We start from the raw sequence: 14,055 nt of genomic DNA, 5'->3' as shown, positions 1-14,055 counted from the left end.
GAAAGGACACCACCGTCTCCGGAAAGGACACCACCGTCTCCGGCATGGACACCACCGTCTCCGGAATGGACACCAACGTGTTCGGCACGGACACCAATGTCTCCTGAACAGACACCACCGGCACGGACATCGGCACGGACACCAACGTCTCCAGAACAGACACCAATGACTCCGGCCTGTACACCAACGTCTCCTGAACGGACACCAACGACTCTGGCACGGACATCATCATCTCTGGCATGGGGTGTCAGACACCAACTTCTTTGGAACAGACACCGGCACGGACACCACTATCTCCGCCACGGACACCAACGTCTCGAATTATGAAAATCAAATTTTTGATATAAAAAATGTACATTACTAGTAGCAATTCAATTGTTGATATCAAGAACAGACATTTCAACTATAGTGACAATTTAATTCTTGATATCGAAAATAAAGGATTTACTAGTAAGAATTGTATTTCTGATATGTGAAATTGGAATTTCAACTAGTAAGAAATCAACTGTTGATATCAACAATTGAATTTGAATGGCAGCCTAAGGTGACATTTCACTACAGTAAGAAAAATAATCCATTAAAGGTTATTGTTAGATAAAATTAGAAGTCAATGATCAATGCTCAGAGTAGAACATCACCGGTACTGGGGAATAAAGAATGACACACACACACACACACACACAGAAGTGTAGTTCATTCAATAGTCAGCAGTGGGCTGAAACCAACAAATAGAATAACAAGTCCAAGAAAGGAGACTGTCAGCTTCGCTGAAAGAGTCCATAGAGAGACAAACAACTCCATGATTATACCATGTGCAACGCTGCTCCTTGGATAATAACTAGCACATGTCTTACGAGCGTGTGACTAAACAGGGTGTACAAGAAATGATTAGACAGAAAAGGAGATGTAAACATATTTTTCCTAACAGTTATGTTCTATAGTCTTTTCGAATTAAAATAGCTCAACAAACAATGCAAACACCATAACTGAAAACTTTCTGCTTTTTGTTCTTTCGGTAAGCTGATGTTTTGAGTCTGAAAAAATGGACTCAGAGTGGCATTAAAGGAATGACATGCTCCCTTTGCCATATGAGCGCTTTTTTTTTTAAGTAGAGAAAAGAGGCAGAAGATGTGGAGTGAAGAGTGCACAATGTTGCAAAAGTTATGTCATTTACAGTTTTTGTCTATTGCTTACACACTTTTTGCAGAATTTGGCTCATTATGTCAAAACTCTACACACAAGCCAATCAGACATACAGTGAGGAAAATAAGTATTTGAACACCCTGCTATTTTGCAAGTTCTCCCACTTGGAAATCATGGAGGGGTCTGAAATTGTCATGGTAGGTGCATGTCCACTGTGAGAGACATAATCTAAAAAAAAAAAAATCCAGAAATCACAATATATGATTTTTTAACTATTTATTTGTATGATACAGCTGCAAATAAGTATTTGAACACCTGTCTATCAGCTAGAATTCTGACCCTCAAAGACCTGTTAGTCTGCCTTTAAAATGTCCACCTCCACTCCATTTATTATCCTAAATTAGATGCACCTGTTTGAGGTCGTTAGCTGCATAAAGACACCTGTCCACCCCATACAATCAGTAAGAATCCAACTACTAACATGGCCAAAACCAAAGAGCTGTCCAAAGACACTAGAGACAAAATTGTACACCTCCACAAGGCTGGAAAGGGCTACGGGGAAATTGCCAAGCAGCTTGGTGAAAAAAGGTCCACTGTTGGAGCAATTATTAGAAAATGGAAGAAGCTAAACATGACTGTCAATCTCCCTCGGACTGGGGCTCCATGCAAGATCTCACCTCGTGGGGTCTCAATGATCCTAAGAAAGGTGAGAAATCAGCCCAGAACTACACGGGAGGACCTGGTCAATGACCTGAAAAGAGCTGGGACCACCGTTTCCAAGGTTACTGTTGGTAATACACTAAGACGTCATGGATTCAATCATGCATGGCGCGGAAGGTTCCCCTGCTTAAACCAGCACATGTCAAGGCCCGTCTTAAGTTTGCCAATGACCATTTGGATGATCCAGAGGAGTCATGGGAGAAAGTCATGTGGTCAGATGAGACCAAAATAGAACTTTTTGGTCATAATTCCACTAAACGTGTTTGGAGGAAGAAGAATGATGAGTACCATCCCAAGAACACCATCCCTACTGTGAAGCATGGGGGTGGTAGCATCATGCTTTGGGGGTGTTTTTCTGCACATGGGACAGGGCGACTGCACTGTATTAAGGAGAGGATGACCGGGGCCATGTATTGCGAGATTTTGGGGAACAACCTCCTTCCCTCAGTTAGAGCATTGAAGATGGGTCGAGGCTGGGTCTTCCAACATGACAATGACCCGAAGCACACAGCCAGGATAACCAAGGAGTGGCTCTGTAAGAAGCATATCAAGGTTCTGGCGTGGCCTAGCCAGTCTCCAGGCCTAAACCCAATAGAGAATCTTTGGAGGGAGCTCAAACTCCGTGTTTCTCAGCGACAGCCCAGAAACCTGACTGATCTAGAGAAGATCTGTGTGGAGGAGTGGGCCAAAATCAAGATGCCATTGGTTAGGTTATTTTTCACATACTGTACTCTGTACATAGAACTGTAACATCACAATGGTATTCCTTTACATATACTTCACAGCACTACCCATTTTTGTATAGTACAGTTAGTACAGTAATACTGTAATATGATACAGAATCATGTGACACACACAGTAGGTACAGTCTGGAGTAGAAACTTGAAGAGATACCTGTTCTCCAGTCGGAATTTCGTATTTGTAGTGCTAAGGCTCAGACCGATTGGTGTTCTGTTTTCAGGTGTCTATGTAGGTGCCCACAATTGCCAGATGAGTTTTGCATTTTGAACAGAGTGTTTTCCCAATGATAACAGGTGATTTCGTTTTTGAACAAAGTGTCTAATGTAAGAAAACGTGTGTAGTGTTTTGCAATAAATGTGTTACAGAATTGCAAACAAGCTATGGTTACACTGTGTTTAAGGTATGCTACAAGAAGTTTAGGTATTGAGGCTTTGGTCTAAGCATTTGGTTTTAGTGTGTAAGCAATGGGCAAAAACTGTAATTTAAAGACAATCTACAATATAGTATGGGCCTCCATATAAGTAGGAGTAGGACTTTTTGTCCAAATTTGTATATAAAATTATACAAAAGGACACATCAGTGATTAAAAAAAAATAATAATAATCTGTGTATATTAATTTGTATAAGATGTTGACAAAATTGCTGAAATGAATGTTCACAATATGTTTTTAGGGGAAAAACCCAATACTATTTTGATACTATCACAGACACATCTGCTGGTACCATGGTAACCAGTCTCAAGGGTGATTCAATACTTATCTCTGCCCACCTAGAGGAAATACTAAAACCCACTGTAGTTAGATTATTTTTGTCAAGGAGAAGTGTGCAGCTGGCTTACAATGTTAAGCATTTTACATCTTAGTTACAGAGTTAATAATGCTAGAAGTGATAAGAAAATGTAAGGAAAACAACAAACAATCATATTAAAAATAGCAACCACTTTTCTTTCATTTTCCAGTACCTGTTAATCCTCCAAAGCATTCTGTCAACTTATCAACTCATTTTATACAAATAAATTGATAAACCTTCCCCCCCCCCCCCCCCCCCCTGGCTTCACAAGTTTTCCTCAGGGGATGTGAAACAAAGGAGTCAAAACAATAGATATTTTGCTCCTTTGAAATAATCATAATCTCACTTTTCACTCCTAATATATTTTGTGTGTTCTTTGTGAGTTCCAGCTAAACACTGATGGAAGGACAAGATCAACAATCGTTCACATACTTTCACATTTGCATAGGCCTACTGCAATATGCCATAACTCCACATTGCTCAGCACACACACATTTGTTGAAATTATAATGAGACCTTTGAAATGCAAAACTACACATCCTTTCTATATCAATTTGCTGTTTTAACAATGTTTATCAGGTTTTGAATATTAAAGTATTTTACATGATTTTTATTATTTAATTTTTATTAAATAATAAATATCTAAAGTTCCCAGACTTTGTTGTTATTTGAACAAGTTTGTTCCTAAATATATTATGTGAGTTACTTACTGAGTTATGTAGGTTATATAGAATTCACAACAAGGATGTGTTTATTCTGATAAGTAGTTTGTCTTCCTTGAACCTGCGTTTACTTTCATTACGTCATTCAGTGGGAGTGCCAGTGTCTCGTATCTAACTAATCACAGCGCGGCACAGGTAATATGGTATCACTCGGACTCGGAAGGGCGTTTAGTTTCACCCTTTCAGCTTCTCTTGACTTGGCTTTCCGAGGGCCTAGGAAATATACAACTCTCTAAAAGTTCTAGTAACATATTAGAAAAGCAGGTATTTTTTAGAAAAGTGGAATATTTTGGAAGACTTCTATCGTTTCAGAGTGGATATGTTGACCTTCGTCTTTGTGTGCCTCTCTATCTCAGTCTCAGGTAACGTACGGCGTCCATGTTTTCAGTGTTTGAATCATGTTTAGCCTACATTAGCCTACTTTTTTTTAATACGTCGTGTCATTGACTGCTGTGAATTATTCAGTAGGTCTATAAACTTAGAATATTTTTTAATTAGCTGCTATTTAGCTAAAAGACTAACGTTACTTGTCTTTAAATGTTTTCTTCTATTTATTACGTTAAAATGTAATTACTATTTGCGTATAATGGCGTTTAAAACATAGGCTGGTTTATTTAGTAGGCTACAGGTCTGCAAGAACAGAAAACATCACTGTAACTTACCTGTCACTCAAATGTGACCTAATTTAACCAATTCGGTTACGAATCGTTATTTTGAATCGGCTCTTGTCAATTAAGAACCGTTCGAAACTCGTAGCTAGCAAAACTAGGCTTATCTGCTTTCATACGATACCTAATTATTGTAACTTACGTTTTGAGTTTCGAACAGAAACAGCTGCTTAAATCTAGTTGTATTGCTGTTTAAACGTGAAAGAAGGCTTTTCATGGTTCGGCGGTATCACCTGGAGAACCTGTATTTCCACCTCGCCCATCCCCCATCCGAAACTCGAGCTCAACTACCAGGAATATGTGACAGCTGGAAGGCAATCCAGGAAGCGTGCCCAGATCAAAACAATTAACAACAGTGTAATCGCAGTAGATTAATATAGTAAAAGTGTGACGTAGCCTATTTGTTATGAAGTGTTATTAGTAGGCTACTCCGTCAGTTACTTGTTGATAGCAGCATCCACTACACACACACACACACACACACACACACAACCACAACATCCTGTTTAGCAGACGGGGAAACTGTCGAATTTAGAGTATTTGAGTTGCCAATCATGTTTGTTTATACACGTTACTTTACCTTCAAGTTCACAGGGAAAAACTGGTTAGAACGGCAAATAGTCTGGAAAACGTATAAAAGAATTGTCAGAAAAACATGTTTGTGAATTTCAAAAAGAAATGTGGAAAAGCAGTTGTAACTGCCATACCATCATTTTCTGGCTTTCATTTATTACATATCATTATATATTTTGTTATTTCAGTTTTTTACTACCCTATGAAGTATGAAGCTAAAAATTTGCTTTTCCTTTTTTTCAATATGGAAAAAATATTTTGATTATTATAGATATTTTTCAAGCTATCTGATATACTATTTAACCTATGTTGTTTTTCTTGAAATCTTGTGACTTTTTCCTATTTAGGGTCATGAACATGTATGCAAAGTTTCTACACGCCGATGTGTAGTGAAATGTGTTCACGTAATTTTTTTATACAATTTCGATGTTCCAGCTTCAGTTTGACCCATTTGACAGCTATTCAAAAGCAACTGTACAAATACAAAATAGAATTTCTTTTTTGTATGTCAGAGCTCTTTAACTCTAGTCCTGAAGTGCCAGTGTCTTGCTCAGTTTAACAACTTTTTATTTTTAAAGTTTGTGAAAACAAAACTGTTTAATCTGTTAACTGTCAGTCCCAGTTTTTGAGCATAGACATGAAAATGACTTTTCCAACTTTAATTGTTATACATCTTTAATACTTCGGAGCACAGACCTAAGTTTGGTATCTTTTTGAAGCAGAAACATCACAGATTATTGTAGAAGTAAAAACAGTTATAGAAAAAAAAGTTATAGATGTTTAATGTTATAAAAATATAAAATATATATTTATGTATTTTATATAAAATATATATTTTACAAAGGAACTCTAAATCTAAAAAAATCAAAACCAAACGTCTGTGCCAAATTTTAGGTTGATCTCTCAAAAAAATGAACTTTTAAGTATGATTTTTTTTGGGGGGTGCAGTTACAAACTTTTCCACTAGATGATATCCAGGCTCCACTGGTGACCCTATAAGGACTCTTCTATTTCCATATAGGCTATGGTTTGAGTGATCTGAAACATAGGCTATATTTCCATAATTTCCCTATTTTGATAAAGTAGATATCCTCTCAGAAGTAGTTTGGGCAGAATTCAAGCTCTAAAATACACACAAAACATACGTAACGAACTTTGCAAGAAGAGTGTGTTATAGTTTGGCACCGTATCACAAATGGAGAATCTATTGCTATTTATCTATTGTTGCTCTGTCATTTATTTTGTAAAACAGTCACCGAATATGAAAACTAGTGTCAGAAAGCATTCAAATGATATAGGCTATAGTTTGTCAAGATTACCGGTACTTTAGATTTAGACTAAGATATTATTGTTATAAAAGTGTAATCGCAAACGGCCGTTTTAAAAATAGTGGTTAAAACATTTTTATAAATCATAAATTCAGATATTTATTCTTTGTAATGTGTGAAAAGTATTGATGTTAAAAGTTAATTGTTTATGTACCCGATTGTATGTTTTTTTTCCATAGTGTGATTTTTAAGGAATTGTATTGAATCCAAATATGGTCAATTTGACCTGCTCCGTACCCAGAAATTCAACAGTGCATAAGGGTTCAAATTAAATGTACTGTATTACATTGATATGTTTGCTAGTGTCTAATGTTCGTTGCATCAATATGTGTTAGCTTTCTAATAGACCTGTCATTTTTTTTCTCTTCTTGGTCTTGGTGACCCAACATCCTTTGTTATGTTTGTCAAAATTGAGTCATTTTAAAGGGTAAATGTTCAAAACACAAATGTCTTTCTTCAACCTTTAGCCTACCTCTTTGCATAGTTTCAGGAATTACATATGTATCTCTTCTGAGCCTGTCCAAATGAACAGGGTTCCATTTTGTTTGATTCTTTGTTTCCTGATGTTTCTGTTGAATAAAAAATAAATACATAAACAAAATAAGTGTCTGGCTTAGGCTATATGAAGATGATGTCAGAACATCATTCCACTCTGGGACTGGGTATGACTGTTAAAGCAGTTTATAATGTGCGTAGTTTGATTTAAAAAAAAAAAAATCTTACTGATTAAGGATTGAATCCGTCTCTTTCTGTCTGCAGGCCTACATGCCCAATTTACGGTTACTGTTGCTAATCCCTCAGTAAAAGTGAAGGAGAATGAGGGTGAGTTTCATTTGGCCTTTTCTGTTTTTGTCTTTCAATTGTAATGGTTTCTGTGTGTCATGAGCAATCATATATTACTAATGGAGAACTTTTGATGTGGTGCCTGCCTGCAAAAGTTTTTCACTGAAGAATAGTAATTTATGTGGTGTTTGTTACAAATGTAACAATTTATTGGAAAGCATCTCTCTACTGGCCGGCCTAAGGACAGGTCTGCCTGTTATTATTCAAAGTACTACCTTTTTTTTTTTTTCAGGAGCTGATTTGAAATGTACCTACACTGCTGACTTTGGACCAACACCCAGAGTAGAATGGAAGTTCAAGGATCTCAAGGGCTCTCAGTCATTCATTTACTTTGATGGCAAGCCAACTGGTATGGATGAAAAGTTTACTGTTGTCATCCAGAGTCATCATTGTAACCTTGCAGTTGCATTTCCTTATTGTGTGTTAATCTGTAAAATGACAATTTGAAGAAAGATGTGCATCTTTTTTCTTTCAGCTCAGTATGCAAGCCGTATCACTGTGTATCCTGAAGGACTGAGATTCAACAAGGTGACGCGAGCAGACACTGGAGACTATGACTGTGAGGTGTCTGGAAGTGGTGGATATGGAGAGAAGACAGTCAAACTCACTGTCCTTGGTAAATCATATTGTGTTGTTTACATAATCATTACTTCCTGATAGATGTCACAAATGTATGTGTCATGAGCTATAGCCTAAACAGCAAAAAAGTCTCTGGGAATGGCCCAGCCTACTTTTAGCCATTCACAATGTTCGTGGGTGGTCTAATTCAGTGGCTAAGGGCGGGCGTACACGGTGCGAGTTCGGACACTCGGGAGGTCGTGAGATATTGCACACGTTGCGCGTCAGTTTAACTGATAATCGCGTCAAAGCAGCTGGTACACGGCACGACTGTCCTGCACGAATTTTATCCCGAGCCAGCAGGAATCACGTGAGCTTTCGCGCTAAACACAGAGACCGTCAATGTTGCATGCAGGCAAAGCTTCAGATAGAAAAATGACAGAAATGTGTGTGCAAATGATTTGTTGAAAAGCAGAGAACAGTAGCCATTCCTTTCAACATAAAAACGAGAGAGGGAGAGGTGTGTGTGTGTGAGAGAGAGAGGTGTGTGTAAGAGAGAGAGACAGCTATGCGCACGCTGTATGGTTGCTGCCACTGAGGTATAGCCCCATCGACGTGGTTGTGTATGATTTGGCAATAGGGGACAGCTGGTGAAAATCGGGCCGACTCCCCGAATTTTTTTTAACATGTTTAAAAATTATCGGGAGGTCGGGGAGGTGCTCATAACGTGCTCGGCTCGGCTCGTAATTCCTCTCACACGCTGAGAGCCGCGACCATGCGAGCATCACCGATTCCATTTGATTTCTCCCGAGTGAAAAAAAAATCCTATTAGAAATCACCAAAACTGCTGAAATTGCTTACAGCACCTTTAACCTGTGGTTTTAAAGGGATAGTTCACTCAAAAATGTGCAATACTGTCATTATTTACTCACACGTGTTTAGTTTCAAGTCTATATGCATTTATTTTTCTGTGGAACACAAAATATGATATTTTGAAAAGTGATGCGTACATGGAAAAAGTCAGTGGGATCGAGTGTTGTTTATATTTAATACAATATATAGCTTTGATTTAAATTTTTTATATATTTTTTTATATATATATTTAGCCTTACGATTCCCACTGTAATTCTCTCCACTACAGTGCCTCCTTCCAAGCCCGTATCTAGAATTCCTTCATCAGTCACAACAGGCAGAAACGCCCTTCTGACCTGCTTCGACAAAGATGGCTCCCCCCCACCCACCTATAAGTGGTACAAAGACAACACTCCCCTCCCTGACGATCCCAGCAAGTTCCCCTCTTTTAAAAACCTCACCTACAAGATGAACGCTTTCAATGGTAACCTGGTGAGTGTTGATCTACAATATTTGAAAATACAAAATAGCACATATATATATATATATATACACATACATACATACATACATACATACATACACACACACACACACACACACACACACACACACACACACACACACACACACACACACACACACACACACACGTGTGTGTGTATATATATGTGTGTGTCACATCAAACCCTTTGGTCAAAATATTCAGTACTATTACTGTACATTGCTATAATTATAAAAAATGTCACTTTGCACTTTAGGATAATTCTAGGTTTTTGTTAGTTGATTTATTTCTGTAAAATTTTGTTTGTGTGATCAGGAGTTCCCGAGTGTGTCTAAGCTGGATATCGGTTCATATTTCTGTGAGGCCAGTAATGGAGAAGGTGCTCCTCAGCGTGGTGATGCAGTGCGGATGGATGTCCGTAAGTGATAGAGATGGGTTGATCATGAATCATGTTCATTTTGAATGAATCTTTTATATGATTTGGAAAAACAAGTTGTCTCAGAGAGCAATTCGTTCATCTTGGGGCGAATTCCAAACAGTGTTTAGGCACTTAGGGAAGGGGATGCCATTTGTAGGAGTGCTCCGAACGAAAGTAAACCACTGAAACTATTCACAAAGGGCCCTTCCACAAGTCCGTTAGCGAAGGGTACATGCAATAGTCACTTCAAGGAAGTAATTTTATCGTTTATGGTCATGAGACCCAGAGTGGTGAATCCTTGTGGTTAATTTTAAAGCTAGATGATGGAAGAGTTCCAGTTAATGTATAAACAGAATAATTTAAGTTGTTTTGATATATTAAACACACTTTTTTCATACATTTCATGTGAAGTTTAAGTAAGTTTCATAGGTAAGAAATGTTTAATAGTAGATATGTTAGGTAAATGTGACTACATGCAGGGCTCAACGAAGAGACGATACGTTTTAAAGTCTCACTCACTCACTCACTCACTCACTCACTCACTCACTCACTCACTCACTCACTCACTCACTCACTCACTCACTCACTCAGTTTAACTCTTTTTATTGATGCTTTTCAATCAGAGAATTACTAAAAGAAAGACAATACAGCGTTTGTTTCACCATATTAACCAAGAAATCCAGATGAGATTAAACAAAAGCATTCCTTACTCTCTGAGTAATGATCAATTATATAATTAGTATAAATGCTCATCCCATTGCTCCAAAACATACTAGTATATTACAAAACAATACAAATAAAATAAAATGAAATTATATATGTACTAAACGTATACATACCGTGTGGTAGCAATATAGACAAGATACAGCAAAAATGTAAACATTACTAAGAAAAAGGAACAAAAAACAAGAACAAAAAATAGCCCTGCAGCTTTGTAGACAATCACTGGAAAACCAAATACAATTTCTTTCCCATTTTTTATGTTCTCACTGTTTCTTAATCAATCAGGGACAGGAGAGAGAGGACAAGAATAGCAAGGATCAAATTCAAAGGTAGGGATTATATATAGGGTTACTTATATAAAAAATAAAAGTACAAGAGGAAAGGTTGCCAAATCATGTGAAATTTTTCTGTTCTGACATAAAAAATTTTTTAGGGAATAAACTGAAACAGGTCGTACATCCAAGCCTAAGCTTGTCGACATCAGTTACAAGTAGGATCGAGATCCGGGTTTATTTTAAACAGTTTAGCTTTTGTACAATAAATTCTGTGTAACTGTGAGAGGAGGTATGTACACGACAAAGGGCCTTAAACCATTCCTCATCAGTAAAAACGTGGTTAAGATCTGATTCCCAACTCTGCTTTATTTTAGACATGGTTGAAAAATCCGACATCCAACTGAACTACAAACTATCCACTGATGTCTGTGAAAAAGGGATGCGCTCGACAAGCTTGGACGTCTGTACCGCTGCGCGCTCAATCCACTGCATGTTTTTCGTTTACCAGCTCGTGCACCACAGCTATATAGGCGTTACTATATTTAGTTTAATATTCCACTAATTAGATACATTTACTTCATAGACAGCCTTCTTTTTTATCCCCATTACACTCTCTGTTGTCAGTGTTTCTTTCTACACAATTGTAAAGTTTAGTCCAAATTTTCTGAAGAGACACGATCGCTTTATATGATGAACAGATTTAATTTAGGCTTTTATTCACATATTATTCATTGGTTCTTGCGGAAGCTCAAACGTGCTGAAGTGAGGGGTTGGGGGCGTGGTGAATGATTGAAGAAGATGCACAGGATATTTTCGCTTCAGCAGGCGTTACAATCAGCCTTTGAGTTTTAAATGATAACATTCAATGAATAGGAAATGTAATTTATGCATCTATCTACTGTAACCTAATCAGTCAGTGATTTATTAGTTAACAACTGATTTAGACTAGTTAACAACCAATCAGAATCCACTTGACTTTAAATAGCTTGAGCATTTAAAGCGGCAGACGACATAACTGCAGCGTGCGCTTTTAATAAACAGAACATCAGTGTGTTGTGTGGACGCTGATGTAGTTATCATTCTTAATGTGAATGGGCATTAACTTCCACTCTCTGCCATAGCTTGAAAATTCTCCATTTATTTTAAAAGCTACATTTTGATCTTTATGACGATCTGCTATGATTTTTTGATATTTATGATATTTGCTTCTCAAACAGATGTCTTGATTGACTTTAATTTGTTGTTTTTCTTTATTAAAGGTGATCTAAATGTTGGTGGCATTGTTGCGGGGGTCATCGTAGCTTTGCTGGCGGTAGGGTTGCTCCTCTTTGCTCTCTGGTTTGCCAGTAAAAAGGGATATCTTCCAAGTAAGTTCTTACTGCGAGTGAGTGAGTGAGTGAGTGAGGAATAATTATAAAATCAAACAATTAGATGCCATTGCAACAATAATTAGATATTACTTTAAAAAAAAAAAAAAATTATTTTAATAATTTGCATTGTCTCCCCCCCACCCCACAGAAATGTCTGAAAGGTAAGAGTTTATTTCTATGGCACATACAACTTTAAATCTTTATAATATATAATACTATATCTTGCATTAAATATGTTCTAAAATGATATAAATGATCTCTTGCAGCAAGCCGAAAACACAAGCTGTTTATACCCAGCCTAGAGCAGATGAGGGGGATGATGGAGATGTAAGTACAACACATGCTTAGTTGTGTAAATATTAAACCGCTGAATTGATTTCCCCATTGGAATTTTGTTTGCAGTAGTTCATTTTGAATGTCCATTTCTATTTGTGTGTTCTGTTCTACCACCACAGTAGTGATTTTGGTAAAATAATTATTTTCACACTGTTTTGCGTGTCTGTTTCAGGGGGAATTCAGACAGAAATCCTCTTTTGTGGTGTAGCCTGTGCTGCTTTGGATGAATTATCAAGATTTGTTGCCTAGATCAATTTTTTTCTGTTGAAGTTCATACAAAATCAGGATCTGTTTGAATGTGAAGAGTGTGACATCAAATGTGCCTCCCTGCCCTGTGCCTACCACACTAGTTGACCATAGAGATGTCCAAAATCTTTAATCATAAATGTGTGTGCAGTAGTTTAAATTTACAGATTTAGTTTCAGGAATCTAAATCCTGTGTCTCGCTTTTGCAGCAACGAATTGAAATGTAATTTATTGAACAACGAGTAATCTGTGAGTGGAAATTAACAAACTTAAAGGGTTTATTATCAATCCTTTATTAATATACAGTAATATGCTAAGTAATATGAGTTTGTTTAGTTATTAATGGCTTGAGGCATCCAAGGCTAATTCTATGTGATTCTGCACTATGGGATGAAAGCTGGGGAAAAGAAGGTACTATGAATGTTCCCCATTCAGGAAATTATCCCCCTTCTCCTTGATATAAACATTTGCTGTACATTGTAGTCGTTGTTTGTTTACTTAACTGGTATTTTTTATGATAGTGTACTTTGTGTTTTTATGTGTTTTGTACTTCATTCATGAAATGTAAATAGTTCTTTCTGGTTTTTATTGGATGTTATAGAGTTTAAAATCATTCCTCCTTAAATCACCTCTTTAAATTGTTCAACTGGAAACAAATTACAAAACATCTTGTTTGCTTGAAGTTTTAATGTCTGACTTGATCCCGTTCTTCCAATAAATTAAACTTACTGATTATGATTTATATGCAATATTATATGTAATGCTTACATTCCTTTATTAGCAGGTCCACCCAGTCTGCTCATGCAGAAACTCCTTGTGAATGTGCAATGTTATCTGTGGTTGCCTGTGCAATGTTATCTGTGGTTGCCTGAACAATATGACTCTTTTTGGAAATATCTCTTTTCTATCACGTAGGTTGAGAGTATGAATGAATATATTTATTTTCAAGTTATTTCTTAATGTGTCAATAACCTGATGAGATCTAAAATGTTTTGAATATGACCACTACGAGGCAGTGTAGGACCACAATAATTCTGCACAGCTTCGAAAAACTGTCGAAATTGACTTACCATTGGCATGTATCTATGAGATTCAAAATGATGTCTGTAACATAAAAATAATAAAATGATTTGCATTGTTTTTTTTTTCCTTTCTTGTATACAATTTTCTATTTAACCAAATACATTATTTGCACAAGGCATTCGCTGGTTTCTTCATCAAGATACTGCTTTCTCTGTTCTGGCC

General features: G+C 37.0%; 1 protein-coding gene across 1 annotated transcript; it reads left to right on the top strand.

Annotated features, from left to right (window-relative positions):
* Positions 1-4,260: 4,260 nt before the first annotated feature.
* Positions 4,261-14,005, top strand: f11r.1 (F11 receptor, tandem duplicate 1). Its single transcript, XM_084413146.1, has 10 exons — positions 4,261-4,477; positions 7,444-7,506; positions 7,760-7,876; positions 8,003-8,143; positions 9,227-9,429; positions 9,758-9,860; positions 12,118-12,225; positions 12,377-12,389; positions 12,495-12,555; positions 12,737-14,005. Exons 1-10 carry the CDS (start codon positions 4,435-4,437, stop codon positions 12,770-12,772), a joined length of 888 nt encoding a protein of 295 aa, XP_084269272.1. The 5' UTR covers positions 4,261-4,434; the 3' UTR covers positions 12,773-14,005.
* The last annotated feature ends 50 nt before the right edge of the window (positions 14,006-14,055 follow it).

The sequence above is a fragment of the Rutilus rutilus genome (assembly GCF_951802725.1).
Source record: "Rutilus rutilus genome assembly, chromosome: 7".
Lineage (NCBI taxonomy): Eukaryota > Metazoa > Chordata > Actinopteri > Cypriniformes > Leuciscidae > Rutilus > Rutilus rutilus.
The sequence above is the reverse complement of the archived record's forward strand: the minus strand, read 5'-3'. Positions and strand labels throughout refer to the sequence as shown.

Coding starts and splice junctions, on each gene's coding strand:
- f11r.1 (XM_084413146.1), top strand. CDS start 4,435: ATGTTGACCTTCGTCTTTGTGTGCCTCTCTATCTCAGTCTCAG. Junction 7,507..7,759: donor AAAAGTGAAGGAGAATGAGG/GTGAGTTTCATT, acceptor TTTTTTTTTCAG/GAGCTGATTTGAAATGTACC. Junction 7,877..8,002: donor CTTTGATGGCAAGCCAACTG/GTATGGATGAAA, acceptor TTTTTCTTTCAG/CTCAGTATGCAAGCCGTATC.